The 17,899-nt window shown below is 50.5% G+C and overlaps 1 protein-coding gene across 1 annotated transcript in view; it reads left to right on the top strand.

Annotated features, from left to right (window-relative positions):
* C6H4orf50 (chromosome 6 C4orf50 homolog) overlaps window positions 1-16,979 on the top strand; it is a 63,324-nt gene extending 46,345 nt beyond the window's left edge. The window contains exons 9-12 of the mRNA XM_086407511.1: window positions 1,100-1,282; window positions 9,654-9,702; window positions 11,663-11,784; window positions 16,076-16,979. Coding sequence (XP_086263637.1) covers window positions 1,100-1,282; window positions 9,654-9,702; window positions 11,663-11,784; window positions 16,076-16,321 — 600 coding nt within the window. The 3' untranslated portion in view covers window positions 16,322-16,979. The remainder of the gene's footprint in view (window positions 1-1,099; window positions 1,283-9,653; window positions 9,703-11,662; window positions 11,785-16,075) is intronic.
* Window positions 16,980-17,899: the final 920 nt, after the last annotated feature.

Below are 17,899 nucleotides of genomic sequence, written 5' to 3'. Positions count from 1 at the left end.
TGGCACTACCCAGGCTGGCCTCTGAACAGATCTGCACAAGGTTTTTCTGGGCTCAGGACATGTAGGAGCCACAGAAGAGTAGTGAGGAAGTTCTGGGGTGTTGGGGGTGGGGAGTGGATCAGTGTGTCTGGAACACGAGGCATGAGAAACAGGGTCATTGTAGTGGTGGGGCTGGAGAGGCACGGTTCTACCTTTCATGTGTGAGCACCTGCCTGGGCTGGCCAATGCGCGTGCTTTGTCTGCATCATCTCCTTCTGTCTTGATGTGGCAACAATGCCCATTGTACAGATGAGCAAGTCACGGGGTAGAGAGGAGCTTGGTCTCATAGCTGGTTGGTGGAGGGGCTGAAGACCCGTCCAGAAGGCATCCAGAAGGGATGGGCAGCAGTGTGGCCCCTTGATTTCAAAGCTGCCTCTGGCTTCTGGGTGAAGGGAGGGATGGCAGGAAGGAGGCTGAGCTAAGACGGGTGTGTGTGTGTATGTGTGTGTGTGTGTTAGTCGCTCAGTCGTGTCCAACTCTTTGCAATCCCATGGACTGCAGCCCACCAGGCTCCTCCGTCTGTAGGATTCTCCCGGCAAGAATACTGGAGTGGGTTTCCATTCCCTTCTCCAGGGGATCTTCCCAACCCGGGGATTGAACCTGGGTCTTCCCCATTGCAGGGAGATTCTTTACCAGCTGAGCCACCCGAAGTCCTAAGGCAGGGCTGTGGAGAAGGCAATGGCAACCCACTCCAGTACTCTTGCCTTAAATCCCATGGACGGAGGAGCCTGGTAGGCTGCAGTCCATGGGGTCGCTAAGAGTCGGACACGACTGAGCGACTTCACTTTCACTTTTCACTTTCATGCATTGGAGAAGGAAATGGCAACCCACTCCAGTGTTCTTGCCTGGAGAATCCCAGGGACGGCGGAGCCTGGTGGGCTGCCGTCTATGGAGTCACACAGAGTCAGACACGACTGAAGTGACTTAGCAGCAGCAGCAGCAGCAGAGGGAAGCAAAACCTGGAGCCAGTGCCCCGCCCCTCCCACTCAGCTACCCCGCCCCCATAGGAGCCCAACATCCATGGACCCCACCAGTCATGTCTTCACCCTCATCCTTTCAGGCCAAGCTGGCTTCCCTGGTCCAGAAGTGCTGGGAGAGAAACCACCTGATCACACACCTGCTTCAGGAGCTGCGCAGACGCGGGGCGGAGAACCACCTGCTCTCCGGGATGGCGCAGAACATGGTGAATGACGTGGCGCTGGCCGAGTACGTGGCCACCTTCCTGGCTCCGAGGGTCCCAGAGGTAGGGCCCCACAGACCGCCCTGCCCCTCTTCCTGTAGGGACTGTGGGCTCATCCACCTGCCTGTCCACCTCCTGACCTGCCCTGACCTCCCCCCTTCTGTCCCTTGACCTTGCCTGGAACATGGCTCCTCCATGCCAGCGCCTCTGCTCAGGGCTGGCACAGGGAGGTGATCCAGTCATCCTTAACCTTAGAAAGTCTCACAACATGGTGCAGGAGACAGACACAGAAACTGTGCCTTTAATTCAATGCCATACAAGTTCTGTCTCATCAGACATTTCTTTCATGGGTGCCTCAGGACCTTAGCACTTGCCACTTTCTCTGGCAGGATTCCTGTCTGCCCTGCAGCCTCCCATATCTGTCCTTCAGGGCCCAGTGTGGCCTTGCTCAGGAGCTGGCCCTGGATCCCACATGGCACGTGGGCACAACCGATGCGGCAAGTTAGAGGAATTTCCCCCTACTGTTAGAGGAGTTTTGTCAGCCTCTCTGTTGGGGCCAAAGCTGCTCCCTAACCATTTCTGTCTCTCTAGTGCATGGCATGGAAAAGCTGTGCAGGGAATAGTTGTTGAATGAATGAAGTCATGAACTAAATGATTGAGAATGTCCTCTTTTAATGGTCAATGAAAGAGGAGACTGGGGCTCAGAGAGGTTGGGAGACTCATTCACACGCAAGCACACACACACACACTCATTGGGCACACAACCCCATTCCTGGGGACCAGCTAGCAGCACCCCTAACCAAACTAGCTCAGTTCCTGATTGTGCGAGGGGGAAATGCAGCTTCTGCTATGGATATAGCCGGCCCTGTTCTCCACCATCCCCCTGGGGCTCTGCAGTCAGAGGGGCCTGCTTTTGATAGTGTAGCCCTACGTCTGCATCTCCCTGCTTGGCCTTCCCAGCCCAGCCTCTGCAGACCAAACCTCTCTGTCCCTTCCTTCCCCTACAGCCTTTAGGATATCAGGTGTCCTCTAATCCAAATTGCCACACAGCCCATGTGAACTCCAGGAGACCAAGGGGCCTGCTCAGGGCCACAGTGACTTGGTTCAGAGTCAGGATTTGAACCTAGAGCCCCTGACTCCCAGGCCAGCACTCATCCCTCTGCCTGAGGCTTTCAAGCTTCTTCAGAGGCAGAATAGGGGTGGAGAGAGAGGTCGGCATCTTGCTGAGGGGCCTGGCACAGTTCCCATGTCTCAGTTAAGGCAGGACTGAAAGCAGAGTTCCAGGAAAGGTGTTGGCTGTGCCAGGGGTCTCCTGGGAGAGAGGCTGGCGGTGGGCTGAGAAGGCCTCATCGCAGTGAACCCTCCCACCCACCCAGGGGCCGTTCTGTCTGGCAGGCTCTGAAACTAGACCCGATTTGTTCATTGGGATTGGACAGGCTGACTTACATTGACCAAATTCAGAGTCTGAGGTATAAACCTGAACACTAACAATCATTTCTCATGTGAGATCAAGCTATGCACAGGCTGAAATACTGGATGGATAAAAAAATAATCAGCCTGTTCTCTTCCTATAGTGGAGTTATCTACAAAGTCCAGTTCATGGTTCATTGGTTTGTTTGTAAGTCAATCAACATTTATAGTCAGAGAGTCATTTGGGAGCCTGGGATGGAAACAGAGAGAGTTAGTGGTGTCATCAGCCTGACACGTTCATTTCCTGGAAGGATGTGCTTCTGGGCCCGGACAGGCCTCCCCAGGGGCCAGGGTGTCTCCCCTGTGGATATTCTGAAAGGCCATGGCCAATCATAAGCTTATACTCCCTCCTTTACAGGTGACTTTGAATCTGCCATGACCCATTTTGCAGTATTTTACAAATCAGCTCACCAAATTCAGTTCAGTTCAGTTGTTCAGTCATGTCTGACTCTTTGAAACCCCATGGACTGCAGCACGCCAGGCCTCCCTGTCCATCACCAACTCCCGGAGCTTACCCAAACTCATGTCCATCCTGTTGGTGATGCCATCCAACCATCTCATCCTCTGGCATCCCCTTCTCCTCCCACCTTCAATCTTTCCCAGCATCAGGGGCTTTTCCAGTGAGTCAGCTCTTCACATCAGGTGGCCAAAGTAGTGGAGCTTCAGCTTCAGCATCAGTCCTTCCAATGAATATTCAGGACTGATTTCCTTTAGGATGGACTGGTTGGATCTCCTTGCAGTCCAAGGGACTCTCAAGAGTCTTCTCAAACACCACAGTTCAAAACCATCAGTTCTTCAATACTCAGCTTTCTTTGTAGTCCAATTCTCACATCCATACATGACCACTGGAAAAACCATAGCCTTGACTAGATGAACCTTTGTTGGCAAAGTAATGTCTCTGCTTTCCAGTCTGCTGTCTAGGCTGGTTATAGTTTTTCTTCAAGAAGCAGGCGTCTTTTAATTTCATGGCTGCAGCTCACCAAGAACACCCCCATTTTCTTGATCTGAGGAATAGCTTACTGTCCCCTCCACAAACCACAAAAGCCTGGCTCTGCCATTTCATTTCACAGATATTTATTGAGCACCTATTGTCACGAGCCAAGCATGGTGCTGGGGTCTGGGGAGAAATGATGAATCAGGCCAAAATGTGCACACAGACAAGGAGAGAAATAATTGTAAATTACAGTGAGGGTCAAAAAGGAGAAGATTGAGACTATGTGTATGCCTTAATTGCTCTGAGCCTTGCTTTACTCATCTGTAAAATGGGAATATTACATCCTACTTGGTAGAATGAACATGAAGACAGTTGGAGATAACTCATGAAACACCCTGTACAGGGCTGTCCCACAGGTAGGAACTTGGTCCTCGTGTGAGCAGTTGTCAAGGGGTAGGCATCCAGGAGCCCTGGGTTCAAATTTTAGCTCTGCCACTGTCTTACTCTGTGGCCTTAGGAGGGAACACTGACATGTGTCACCACGGGGGCTTTATGTAACTGACTTAGGGAGTCCTCCTGTGTGGGAGGTGCTATTATTATCACCCCCCACCTTTCCAGATGGGAAAACTGAGGCTCAAGGAGGTTACAAGTCATGCCCAAAGACACCTGTCTACAAGCAGCTGTCTAGCTCAGCCTTTTGTGTGTTCAGTCGTTTGCATAAGCAGAGCTGGGTTTGAACCTGGGTTTCTGTGCAGGGCCACTGCAGGGTGGAGAGGCGGTGTGTGTTGGGTGCGGTGTGGGCCTTTGGGGCATGTGGGCAGCAGCAGGGGTCTGGCACGTACAGACCAGGCCCTCAGTGAGTCCGTCCCTGTTGTCCCTGCAAGGCCGATCCTTGTGTGCAGATATTAATATGTGACCCCAGGGACTGTGGCCCACCGGGCCCCTCTGTCCGTGATATTTCCCAGGCAAGGTGCTGGAGTGGGTAGCAATTCCTTTCTCCATGGGATCTTCCTGACCCAGGGTTTGAACTTGGGTCTCCTGCATTACTGGCAGATTCTTTACCATCTGAGCTGCCAGGGAAGCCCTATATTAATATAAGGCAGTGAAAAATAAACGTGATGTATTTAAGAAGCAAAAAGGGCTCCAGGATGGCTCGAGTGAGGGGACTTCCGAGTGGAGAAGTTCTGAGAGGTTAGACACGAGGTCACGGGCACCTGACTGGCCACAGGAGGTTTGCACCCGGTTCTTCAGTGAATGGGGAGCTGCCAAAGAGGTGCAGCAGTAACTGCTGTGCTTTGGGAAGATGATCCCAGCAGGCCTGTGGGCTGGACTGGGCTGCAGAGTCCCAGGCAGGCCATGCACATGGCAGCCAGATGGCTCAGGCCGCAAATACCCAAGGCCCAGGCAGCCAAGCAGAGCCCTGGGGGTACGGAGACCCTTCGTGGTGGTGGCGGCAGCTCCTCCCGCTGGCAGCTGGGCAGGAAGTGGGTTTTACTGGTGCTGATTTTCATTTCAGAGAACACAGATGGAATTCCCGGTGGGGATATTGGGCTTGGGCTCAGAGCCCAGGAGGGCTGCCCGACTGGCTGGGGGGATACTTAACGGACTTGAGGAAGGGGGCACGTGCCAGAGCCGAGAGGGCGGGTCCTGGGAGCCCTGCACTCGGGAGGGGGCTCCCGTTAATCACAGCCTCCTGAGGGAGGGTGGGGTGTGGGCTATGAGGGGGGCATCCCATATGGACAGGCTGCTGTTCATTTATTCCCGGGAGGCAATGATGATGGGAGACTCACAGAGCCTGCCCTGAGCCAGCACTTTCTGTGGTTTATTCACTTCATCCTCCCAACATCCCCCCTCGTCAAGGAGGAGACTGAGCCCCAGCGTCAAAGCTGGTCAAGGTCACACCCGGGAGTGGCAGGCTGGGGTTCAGAGCTGGGGTCCATCTGAGCTCCACCCGTCAGGAAGAGGGTGCTCCCCCTCCCGCCATAGCAGTGGCTCAGGGTCAGTGATCGCCTCCCATCAACTTCCTCTTCTCGCCTTGATTGAGTGGGTGATAGAAATTGAGCCTCAGTGGGCTCAGGCCCTGGACCCCTTTCTCGGGGCTGCATCTAAAGTGTCTTGGTCTGTTGGGCTCACTTAACAAAAATACTACAGACTGGGGGGCTGAAACAGCAAGCATCTTATTTCTCACAGTCCTGGAGACTGGAAGCTGGGAATCAGCCACGTGGTGGGATTCTGGTGGGGGCTCTCTTCCTGGGGTGCAGATAGCCACCTTCTCCCTGTGTCCTCACATGGTGGACAGAGAAGCCAGCTCTCTAACATCTCTTCTATCAAGGACATTGGTTCCTCTGGACAGCCAGAGGACCCTGTCATCATGATCTGATCACTCCCCCAAGACCCCATCTCCAAATTCCCTCACTTGGGGGTTAAGATTTCAGCATGCGCATTTTTGGGGGGACACAGACATTCAGGGCAGAGGACAGCGCGTGGGGGGGATGGGGGCGGCCAGCCCTCAGAGCTGCCACCTTCCTGACCTGCCTCATTGTCCAGGCCGCCACTGTCCACAGGTCAGCCCTGCATCCGGCCTAGTGCCCTTCCCCAGCTCTGTAGGTTCTCTCGAGCGTTGGTCCCGAAGCAGGGAATCCCACGAGGCCAGCTTGGCCAGTTCCCCCACTGTCTTTCAGCTGGGAACATGAGGTCTTGGTACCTCCCTGGCTTCAGCTGAGATGGGAGTGTGAGGAGGGCAGGTTCCTTCCATTCTTGGACTCCCAAATGGACATGGGGGTTCTCAGTCCCACCCCAGCCCCAAACTGACTTGACTGAACAGGGCTCTGGGCACCTTCTTGGGGCCCCCTTAACTTTTTTCCTGACGCCGAGCCCCAGGACATCTCTTTTTTTCTGGATTTCACCAGGACCTAGGCTGTTGACATTCCCAAGCCAAGAAGGAGACACCATTGTTGTTACTTGCACTTGGGTGTCATCCGCTTTTGAAGGCAGATGCTTGGGTGCCAAGGGGCAGTGGAGAAAGGGTGCCCTCCGGCCCATGCCCAGCCTCCTGCAGGCTCCAGGGGTGGTGGTGGGGGGGCGGGGGTGGGGTCAGCTCAGCAAATGGAAGATCCATCAGAGCACTGGATGTCTTATCCCTGTCTGGCTCCCTGCTGTTCCTGGGATGTGAGATTCCCTGCCCTCTCTATGGGCATGGAGTTTCCTTTGGCAGATAAAGACACCCAGACCCTGAAGAATAGCCACCCTGTGGCCCAATGCTCACCCTTCACCTCCTGAAGTCACCTGCTCTTTTAGGCCTGGATAGCACAGGGTGGGGGTTGCTAAGCTCTTGTAGGGCTCTGTGAGACCCCCCTCAAATGCCCATCACGTTGCATCACATAAAGATATTCACTGAGGATATAAGGTCAAGCAGTAATTGCTCCACTGGGGGTGGTCAGGGGCTTGGTGTACTAACACCAGAGGGTCATTGAGACCCCAGCCTTAAAAAGACACATGCAACCAGGCGAGGAAGCTGCTAATTCCACTTCCTCTTGCCCTGCTTTTTCCTCCATTCTCCATGTCCTGGAAACATCTCGCTCTCCTCTGGGCACTGGTCAACAAGATCTATATATGAGCCTTTGGAAATGGAATCTCATCTTGAAAGAAACAGCGAAACTGAGAGCCCTAAACTCCCTTAATTCATTAAATCAACGACCCCAAGCCTGGGCCTCCGAGGATCCAGGCAATTAGTTTCTCTTCATCTGCTGCCTTTTATGGAGAATATCCCCCAAAAAAATTTACCTGGGGAGAGAGGCAGGGGAGTGGAGTGTGTAGGGTGAGGCTTTATCCATCTATTACTCTGCGTGGAGCATTTGGTAGATGTTTACTCTTATTTGGTTCTGACAAGACCCTGCAAGGAGCATATTCGTGGCTCCACTCTGCAGATGGAGAGGGCAAGATTCAGAGAATTCAACTGAGTTGGCCAGGACCATGGAACCAGTAGGCGGAAGAGCCAGGTTCAACCTGAGGTTGCCTGGCTCCACGCCTCTCCAGGCTAATGGGATAAACAAGAAGCAGGAGAAATATCTGTAGATCTCTGATCACGTACTGAATGCAGTGCCTCTGAAAGTAGTTTAGTGCCTATGAGGCTACTCTGTGCATACAAAGGCCAAGGAAACCTGAAGTCTGTGTCTAATAAAACTAACTCCAAACCCAGGTGCAAGCAAAAGCATTCCCTTGAAGCATAGCAGTGAGTGGAGAGAAGGAGACTGATTTGGGAATATAATTCCTGGAGGAGGAAGCACACAAAACTAGGCTTTTAAGGATGTAGATGGATGGTGTGAAGACCCTCTAGGCTGGGAGAACAGCATGTGCAAAGGCACTGGGGTGTGAAGGCTCATGGTCCTTGAAGACACAGAGTTTTAGGAGGTGTGAGTGGAGTGTTCTGGGGGCAGGAAACGCAGTGAGAGAACAGGCACTGTGCCTGGTGCAGAGGGTTTCCGATAAGTGGTGCTGTGATTGGATTGGTATCAGAAGATGGTAGGGCCATCATCCACGCCCCTGTATATTTGTCTCTGGATTAGTCAGTCCATTTAGAGGGATAGTCAAAGAGCCCAGGTGTCCCAGTGCAGTGTAGAGGGGCTATGTGATAGGCAGGTGGCTGAACTCAGCCAAGGGGAGTCAGGGAAGATTTCATAGAGGTGGAGACACTTGGATTAGGTATTGATGTATACATAGAAGTTCACTAGAGAATGAGAGCGCAGAATCCTCTGGGCAGAAAGGTGGCCGGTGCAGTGGCTGGTGCAGATACTTGGTGGACACAGTGGAGTTGGGAGAAGGGAGCTATCACAGCTACACTGCACTCGGGGCCCCTTCCCCACTGGAAAACCCAAGAGGAAGCAAGATCTGGGCTGCTGGTCTGGAATCAACTCTAACCTGCCTTGAAGATCCCGCTGTTGCTCTTGTTGAACCCACTGGGAGCCGCCAGGCCGACTAGCTGAGTTCCTACTGCCACTTCAGCTCTTCCAGAGCCTGTGCACTTGTGGGGAAGAGGAGGACAATTGGTCCATGGAGTGGTGCAGGGACTTGGGTCCAGCCTGACCTGGATTCCTGAGTGCTCAGTCAGGGGCCGCAGGGGCAGCTCAGTGATCGGCTGTCACAAGGGGCTGGAAGGACCTTCATGCAGAGAGAGTATTTCTCCTGAAGACTCTCTTGTGTGGCTGCCCTCCTCGCCCTGCCCCCCTCCCAGCCTTTTTTGTTGTTGTCCAGTTGCGAAGTCATGTCCAACTCTTTGTGACCCCATGGACTGCAGCACGCCAGACCTCCCTGTCCCTCATCATCTCCCGGACTTTGCCCAAGTTCATGTCCATTGCACTGGGGATGCCGTCCAATCAAGTCATCCTCTGTCACCCTCTTCTCCTTCTGCCTTCCATCTTTCCCAGCATTAGGGTCTTTTTCAGTGAGTCAGCTCTTCTCATCAAATGGCCAAAGTATTGCAGCTTAAGCTTCAGCATCAGTCCTTCCAATGAGTATTCAGGGTTGATTTCCTTTAGGATTGACTGGTTTCATCTCCTTGCAGTCCAGGGGACTCTCAAGAGTCTTCTCCAACACCACAGTTCAAAAGCATCAATTCTTTGGTGCTCAGCCTTCTTTATGGTCCAACTCTCACATCTGGAAAGACCATAGACCTTTGACTATACAGACGTGTGTCAACAAAGTTATATATTTGCTTTTTAACACATTGTCTATGTTTGTAACAGCTTTTAAAACCTGTTCATCAGTCTCCACTTGGAGATTCAATTTGAATAAAGGAAATGGAAGCTTTTCCTTACACCTGTATCGTTGGGAGCAAATCCTGGACTCCCCTGAAGGTCCTGGGTGGAGGAGGGGGCGCCCTGCCTACACGTGTGCACACACAGGAAAGTGGATCCAGCCATAGGATGCACTTTCTGCAGGGGCCAGGGGCTGCTCTTTCCAGTTGTAGTCAAGTGTGGAAGGCTTTTCCTCCTGTGTCACGCAGAGTAACTGCTGGGATGTCTTTTCTTCCAGACAAGCCACCACCTGGACGTCGAGTCTGAGATGACGGCATTTGTCAGAGGTCAGTGCGATTTTCAGTTAGGAAGAGTCTGCATACTCAGACCAGTCCAGGCCAGCAAGACAATCTGACAGGTGGGCCAGGGTGGGGAAACGCCCACGGTCAAGTGCAGACGACTAAAGGAAACCAGAGCCTGCTGTCTTGCACTCTCTTTCCTGCTTGGCTTTGCCTTTTTGTTTCACTCTTAAGGAGAATATGTTAGAAAAATACTGCCATACGCAAATGGCCAAATTCTGCAGCCCTGTAGTTTCACTCCTGGAAATTCATCCTGAGTAAATAATTCTGTGTGTGGAAAAGCTCAGTGGACAGGCATATACATGCCAGGTTATTTATAACAGTGAAAAACTATTCAGGGAAACTCCAGTATTGTTAATTAACTCTTACTTATCAACTATGAGGGAATTCCCTGGTGGCTTTGTGGTAAAAGAATCCACCTGCAATGCAGGAGACCTAGGTTTGATTCCTGGGTCAGGAGGATCTCCTGGAGAAGAAACTGGCAACCCATTCCAGTATTCTCACCTGGGAAATTCCATGGACAGAGGATCCATGGAATCTACATCTACTGACTGTAGATGGGCTACAGTCAGTGGGATCACCAAGAGTCAGACACGACTGAGTGAACATATGCTATGCTAAGTCACTTCAGTCGTTTCCGACTCTGTGCGACCCCATAGACGGCAGCCCACCAGGCTCCCCCGTCCCTGGGATTCTCCAGGCAAGAACACTGGGGTGGGCTGCCATTTCCTTCTCCAATGCAGGAAAGTGAAAAGTGAAAGTGAAGTCGCTCAGTCGTGTCCGACTCTTAGCGACCCCATGGATTGCAGCCTAACAGGCTCCTCCGTCCATGGGATTTTCCAAACAAGAGGTACTGGAGTGGGGTGTCATTGCCTTCTCTGGAGTGAACATATATACCACTAATATAACTGTACATGAGTATCTGTGAATGACTGGCAGCTTAGGCTAGAAGATAAACTAAAATACCAACAAGGGTTACTTAGATGGTAACATGGGTGGGATTTTGTCGTTCTATTATTCTAATTATTAAAAAGAAAAGAATTTCCCTGAGCCTTATTTTACCAGTGCAGTGGACTGTCAGCCCTGGGGAAGGAGGCTTCCTAGGGGTGTATTTAGGGTTATTTTGTTTTAAGATGATCAATCTAAAAGTGAAGAAAGTATGGATAATGTTACCTTTAGGCAACTGAGCTGCTCTTGATAACTGCTTGCTTAGAGATTCTTATTACTAGATTCTGTTCTTACCAGCTGTGTGATCTTGGATGAGTTAATTAACCTCTCTGAGCCTGGGACCCTTATCTTTAAAAGGAGGATAACGTGATCTTTTTCAGATATGTTAGTGCCTGGTATGTTGCACGGTGCCAACAAATAGGAAGAGAGACCTGGCTCCAGTTTTCCGCTGCTCAGGATGGACCGCCCCTTCTGTACCTTCAGCTTCCATCCCTGCAGTCTGGGTTGGCATCTGTTTCCACAGTTGGAGGCACATCAATTCTAGCTGGTCCTGCTTCTGCCACTAGTTTGTGCAAGCCTCCTCCTTCATCTGGGCTCAGCTTCTTCATCCTTGAAAGAAAGACGTGTACCAGATTGATGAAGTTACTTATTCACTCAGCATTTCTAAAAGACTGCTGCGTTCCAGACCCCTATCGGTGTTGTAGGGTTTACAAAGATGAGCTGGCTTGCAGAGGTGGTGGTCCTTGTGCTGAAGGAGCTTATAGCCAGGCAGTAGACGGTGAAGCAGGCAGGCAGTTTTCTAGGATACCCGAAGACCACGGCAGTACCATCAGAGGGATGTGGGTGTGGCACTCATAGAGTTCAAAGGCACCCTTCAAAAGAGGGACTTTGTCAGGGGGTGAAGGATCTGGGAATGAAAGAGAATGAAAAGGCTCAGAGACTTGCTGGTTTTTAGAATAGATTTCTGGATTGAAGTTTGACTGGGCATACCCTCTTCTAGTTCAGAAATGCCTCCTGAATCCCCAAATGGACAGTGTCCTGCAGAGACCTTTGCATTCAGAGACCTGGCCTATTCCTGAGGCTGAGTGGCCAGCATGGACAGCTGAACTGGATTCTTTGAAGGTGAGAAGACATCAGTCATTTAATTTTTTTTTTTAAATATTGATTTATTTTTCAGTTACTTCGGGTCTTAGTTGCATCATGCAGGATCTTTCATTGCAGCACGCAGGCTTCTCTGTAGTTGTGGTAAGCGGGCTCCAGAGAGCTCAGGCTCAGTGTATGTGGCATACCATCTTAGTTGCCCAGCATCACGTGGATTTATAATTTCCCAACCAGGGATCAAACCCATGTCCCCTGCATTGGAAGGCAGATTCTTAACCACTGGACCACCAGGGAAGTCCCAGTCACTTAATTTCTTAAATAAACAGTTTTATTGAAGATATGGCTTCCCTGATGGCTCAGAGGTAATGCACATACAGAAGAGGGTACAACTCAGAGGTGTACAGCTCCATGAACTGCCATGAAGCGATTTATGCTCATAAAGCCATCATCAGATCAAGAACTAGAAAGTGACCACAAAACACCCCCCCTGCCCCGGTTTCCCTTATGTGTATATTTAGTTGCTCAGTCGTGTCCGACTCTTTGCAACCCTGTGGACTATAGCCCTCCAGAGTCCTCTGTCCATGGGATTCTTCAGATAAGAATACTGGAGTGGGTTGCCATGCCCTCCTCCAGGGGATCTTCCCAACCCAGGGATCAAACCCAGGTCTCCCAGATTGCAGGCAGATTCTTTACCATCTGAGCCACCAGGGAAGCCCAAGAATACTGGAGTGGGTAACCTATCCCTTCTCCAGGGGAATGTCCCAACCCAGGAATCGAACTGAGGTCTCCTGCATTGCAGGCGGATTCTTTACCATATGAGCTACCAGGTTTCCCTTATAGTCTCTTTTTATCCTCTGTTTTTTAATTTTCTCTTTTGTTCTGTGTTATTTTTGTGTTCTGTGTTGTTATTTTTGTGTTCTGTTTCTGGTTATTTTTGTGTGTTCTGTGTCTGGTTATTTTTCATTGAGTGCTAGACATCATGTGTGAGAAAATATGAAGGCATATTTTGAGATTCTGTTTGATAGTATCTTCATCCAGACAGGGCTTTTTCCATTCTTCACACCAGAACTGTTTCAGAGATGAGTTTCATACTTATCAGATTTGTTTGTTTCTTGGTCACTCTTATTCATAGGGCCCAGCCTTTCAGGATTCTAAGCAAAAGACTGTAATGTTTATTAGTGTCCTTCCCCTAGCCCCTGCCCACCCCATGAGGCTGTCAAAAGCTCTGCTTAGCTTTCTGTTAGTGCTTCTCAGCTGCCACCCTCACACACAGGCTCCCCTTTCACTTGGAGGGGAAATACAACCTTCAAATGTGGGCCAGCTACACTTGGTTTCTCTCCTGTCTTGATTAGCTTTCTGTTAGTGCTTCTCAGCTGCCATCCTCACACACAGGCTCCCCTTTCACTTGGAGGGGAGATTCAACCTTCAAATGTGGGCCAGCTACACTTGGTTTCTCTCCTGTCTTGAATTTTAGTCCCATGAATCCTCACAGTCTTTGGGGGCTCTCAGATGCTTTCAAGTAGATCTTTTGTTACATTCTGTCCAGCTTTCCTAGTTGCAGTTACTCAAGGTTTGGTCCAGAATGCCCAAACCAGTCGGAGTCAGGGCTTCCCAGGTGGCACTAGTGGTAAGGAACCTGCCTGCCAACGCAAGAGACGTAAGAAACCCAGGTTCGATCCCTGGGTCGAGAAGATCCCTGGAGGAGGGTATGGCAGCCCATTGCAGTATTGCTGCCTGGAGAATACCATGGACAGAGGAGCCTGAGGGCTACAGTCCCTGGGGTCCCGAAGAGTCGGACGTGACTGAAGCTGACTTAGTAGCATGCAGTCGGAGCCAGAGCAACACTCTGTTTTCCCAGAGAAAACCTATTTTACTTATGAGATTTGAAGTCTGACTGGCCTGAGTTCAAATCTCAGTTGTAATTCAGTGTGACGTTTGGCAGATTACTTACTGTGTCCGTAAAATGGGGATAATGACGTCTACTGTTGATATGAGGATAAAATCAGATAAGCAGAGTTGAATATGTGTCTGGAATATAAGAGATGCTCAAGAAAAAAGAATAGCAACCATTACTTAGGAGGAAACTGATCTTATTCTTAGCATTTTATTTCAACCTATGATTATTGTTTTTTTTCCTGTGGCTTCTCTCCTGCCTTCATGCTTATATTAATTTTTTTAATCTAACAAATGGAGCCAATATTTACCTCTCAGGGTCTCTGGGGAAATTCAATGAAATCATGCACATAATGCAATTACCATACTGCCTGACGCAGGAGGTGTTCAATAAGTGACAGCTGTGTTATTGACTGCCCTTAAGGTTTGTTTGTTTGTTTTTACTGATGGCTTTCATTTTGAATTACTTGTCTACAGGCTCATTATCTAATAATGAGAACGTCTTTCCAGCTCTGATCTTTTTCTAGGAAAATTACACCTGACTTTGGATCATAGACCTACCTTATCACAGGCAGGTAGAAGACATTTTAGGCAGAGGGAATGGTAACTGCAAAGACAGAGGGGAGAGCAATCCTAAAGCATGGGGGGCTGGCAAGAAATTAAACAAGGCTGAAGCATGAAGGAGAGGGGAGTCTAGGAGATCGTAATGAAGATGCTGATGAGAACAACCATGAGAAAGAGCCCCGGCCCCTATATCTCTTTTTAACATTTATGTCTTTATTGTTCCTTTATTTTTGGCTGTGCTGGGTCTTCGTGGCTGCACTCGAGCTTTCTCTAGCTGTGGCGAGCGGGAGCTACTCTCTAATTGCAGTGCGTCGGCTTCTTGTTGCAGAGCATGGGCTCTACAGCTTGTGGGTTTCAGTGTTTGCAGCTGTGGCCCGTAGAGCTCTAGAGCATGGGCTCAGTGGTCATGGTTCACAGGCTTAGTTGTCCCATGGCATGTGGAATCTTCCCGAACCAGGGATCAAATTCATGTCCCCTGCACTGGCAGGTGAATGCTTGACCACAGGAAAACCAGGGAAGTCCTGCCTTCATTTCTTGACTACATACGCTGTGCAGTACATCAGCTTATCCAGTACTCACTATAAACCCACAAAACAGATCTCAACATTCGTTCCACTTCACTGTGAGTAAAGGTGTGGCACAGAGAGGATAAGTAGCCAGGTCACACGGCTGGAGAGCTGGGGTCCCCACCCGGACAGCCTGCCTCGCGAGCTGGCACTCTGGGCATCATGCGTCCAGATTGTGCTGGGCCTTCATGGAGGGGGTTAAAAGTTGTCCCTCCTGCCCTCGTTGAGGTTACAGTCTAGAGTTCGATGTGAGAAAACACCATCCAATGCCTGCAGTCAGCGATATTGGGCAGAAACCGATAGCCAAGCTTTTGAGGAAAAAGTTGGAGCATAAATTGAATGAACAGACCAACCCAAGCGCATCGTAATACTCTCACGGTTCCAGGTTTCTCAGGTGCTCCTCAGCCTTCCTCAGAGTTCTCACCATCCCATAGAAGGCCACTGGATGACAACTCCTGTACCGGAATGATCTCAAGGCCACACGATAGTTTACCGCGAGATGACAGAATGGTTGATGTAAATATCTTTGTTCAGTACTGTACACAGTACCGAGCCCATAGGAGGCCTTGTTGAGTGGATTTGGAAAAAGAACGAGGCAGTGGAAGGGAGCTGTTGGGTGATTTCTCTAGAAGGTCACGCTCACACCTCGTCCATCCTCGGCATTGTATTTCGCCTGCAGCCTTGGTTCTGTTCAGTTGTAACAGGCATTGAGCAGAGCTCTCTGCCCTGCAGAAAAACAGATTGCCAGCCGTCTCTCTGGGCCGGCTTTGGGTAAGAGCTTCCCATAGTGAAAATGAACTCTAAATGACACCAGGGGATTAATGACCTAGAAGCAAAACGGGGTCATTTTTTGAAGGGCAGTAACTAAATTTGTCACATGTCACAATTATTTTATGGTTGAGCTTAGAGGAAAAAATGAAAAAGGGGAGGAAGGAGGTTGGCATCCAGTGGACACTGGCTTCCTTTTAATGAGAAGGTCACCATCTCTTGTCACTGTGAACCACACACAAAATTTACAGAGGACATCACTCTACAGAGATACCAGTCACGGTCTTCCCAGGCCTTCAGACCCGGGGTTTGAGCCTTCCCCACCCCCATCTCTGCTTCCATCCATAACTCAGTGCTGATGGCGTGTGCCTCGCTGAAATGTATTAGAAGCTTCCAGGCACAGAAAGTGCTCAATAAATGTTCATTACCATTGCCATCTCTTCCTTGGATAAAATGTGGGGTCAGAGGGGCTTTTATGAACATTAGAAGCAGAGACCATTTCATTGTGCTTTTGCCTCCAGCTTCCCCTGCCCTCAGGACTGATGGCTGATCCTGAAATATGCCAGGCTTCCGTCACCATGGAACCAGGGCTCCCTGTGCAATGTCTGCAAGAAAAAGGCGGAACGTCCTGTCCTGGCCTCCAGTCTGATGATCTCCTGCCGTCCCCCGAGCTCCTGAGCCCCGCACGGATCCTGGCTTTGCACCAAGAGCTTCGACGAAGCTTCAGCAGCACTTCCCAGGTCAATAAATCACCACTGGAGTTATAAATAGAACTGGGCTGTGCACTCTCTAGGGGCCATTTCCTCCACACCATAAATAATTTGAAGCAGAACTTTCAGAGAGCGTTTTAAGAAATTGGTAGCAATCAAACCCCTCATTCTGTGGCAAGTGGCTTTGCCTGTGGCTTAGGGAGTTGTGGTGATTGTCAGAGCTCAGGAGATGCACTGGACTTGCACATTTTTAGGAGCGCAGCTTTGCAAACGTCCAGGCAGCAAAGGGAATATCGACTGTTCCCAAACCTACCAAGTGGCTGGCCCAGTGGCTCTCCACTGGATGTGATCCCCATCCCCCACCCCCACGCCCAGGGCAGAATTTGACAATGTCAATATTTTTGTTGTCACAACTGGGAAGCTGCTGCTGGCATCTAGCAGGTAGAAGTCAGAGATGCTGCTCACCGCCCTCCAGTGCCTGGGATAGCCTCCTAAAACAAAGAGTCGTCCCGCCCAGGTGTCAGCAGCGCCAGGTTGGGAGTCCTGACCTGATCTAATAGCTCCTAACCTTGTCAGCTGCAGAGAACTGTTTGGTTATGTTCCTACCTGAGGCCCCTCCCCACGTTTTAAAAGATTTTTGTCTACCAAAGGAGATGCTTGATTGAAGTCATTATCTCTTTTACATTTTCGAACATTAAAACCACTTAGAACTTTCCGATAAGTCCATTCATTCAACAGACATTTGTGGAATCCAGCGTATGCCAGGCAATAAGATATGAGGGAGAAGGAGGTGAGATCACGTTGGTCCCTGCCCTGGGGGCTCACAGGGAAACAGAGAGACGCAGGTGTAAACATTTCACCATGCACTCGTGGTTAAGTGTGTCCTGGGACGTGAGACGAAGGCAAGGGCTGGTTCTGCCTGGCTTGGGGGAATGGGAAGTCATTCAGGAAGGAAGCCCAACGAGGTGCTGAATACATGGGTGAGGTGGGGAAGGGTCTTACAGTCAGAGGGAACAGCAGGGGCCAAAGTCTGAGGCATGAAACTTCCTGGTGTGCAACCAGAGCGGAAGCAGGTAGGGCAGCCCGTTGCCAAGCCAGGTGCTAAGAGTCGCTGCCTCATCCCTACCCAGCACCACTTACCTTCTCTGGGAAGGAGACCCTGTCCTGACCTGGGTGTAGGACCCAGGGGTAGAAGAAGAGGCGAGGGGGCTCGGGTCACGTTAGCCCAGACCCTGTGCCCCCGGCTCACCGATCAGAGACTTCATCTCTCTCCTTGGGAGGGGCTGGAGGGAAGGTCAGAGTTACCCTCCTAACTCTGTTCCCACCTGGAAGCAGCTGTCATGGGAGGCCAAGGAAGGACCAGGACAGGCAAACCAAGGGCTCCCGGAGCAGTAGGCAAAACCTATTGATTTTATTTTAATGTATTTTCACTTTTTATGCTGAAATGAACAATGCAAAGAGTTCCCACACAGCCTCACCCAGCTTCCTCGAAGTTAACACCCCAGGTGCCTAACCAGAGCACAAGGAATGAAATGAATAGATTGATTTTGAGGAACCCTGGGAGGCCATCAAGACATAAGGAAAGCACCTCCGAGAGCGAGCATCGGCTCACTAGGCTGCTACCGTCTTCATTAG

This window comes from Bos grunniens, chromosome 6 (assembly GCF_055505025.1).
Source record: "Bos grunniens cultivar Pamir isolate PY7600 chromosome 6, Bosgru_T2T1.0, whole genome shotgun sequence".
Classification (NCBI taxonomy): Eukaryota; Metazoa; Chordata; class Mammalia; order Artiodactyla; family Bovidae; genus Bos; species Bos grunniens.
This window is presented reverse-complemented; position numbering and strand designations above follow the sequence as displayed.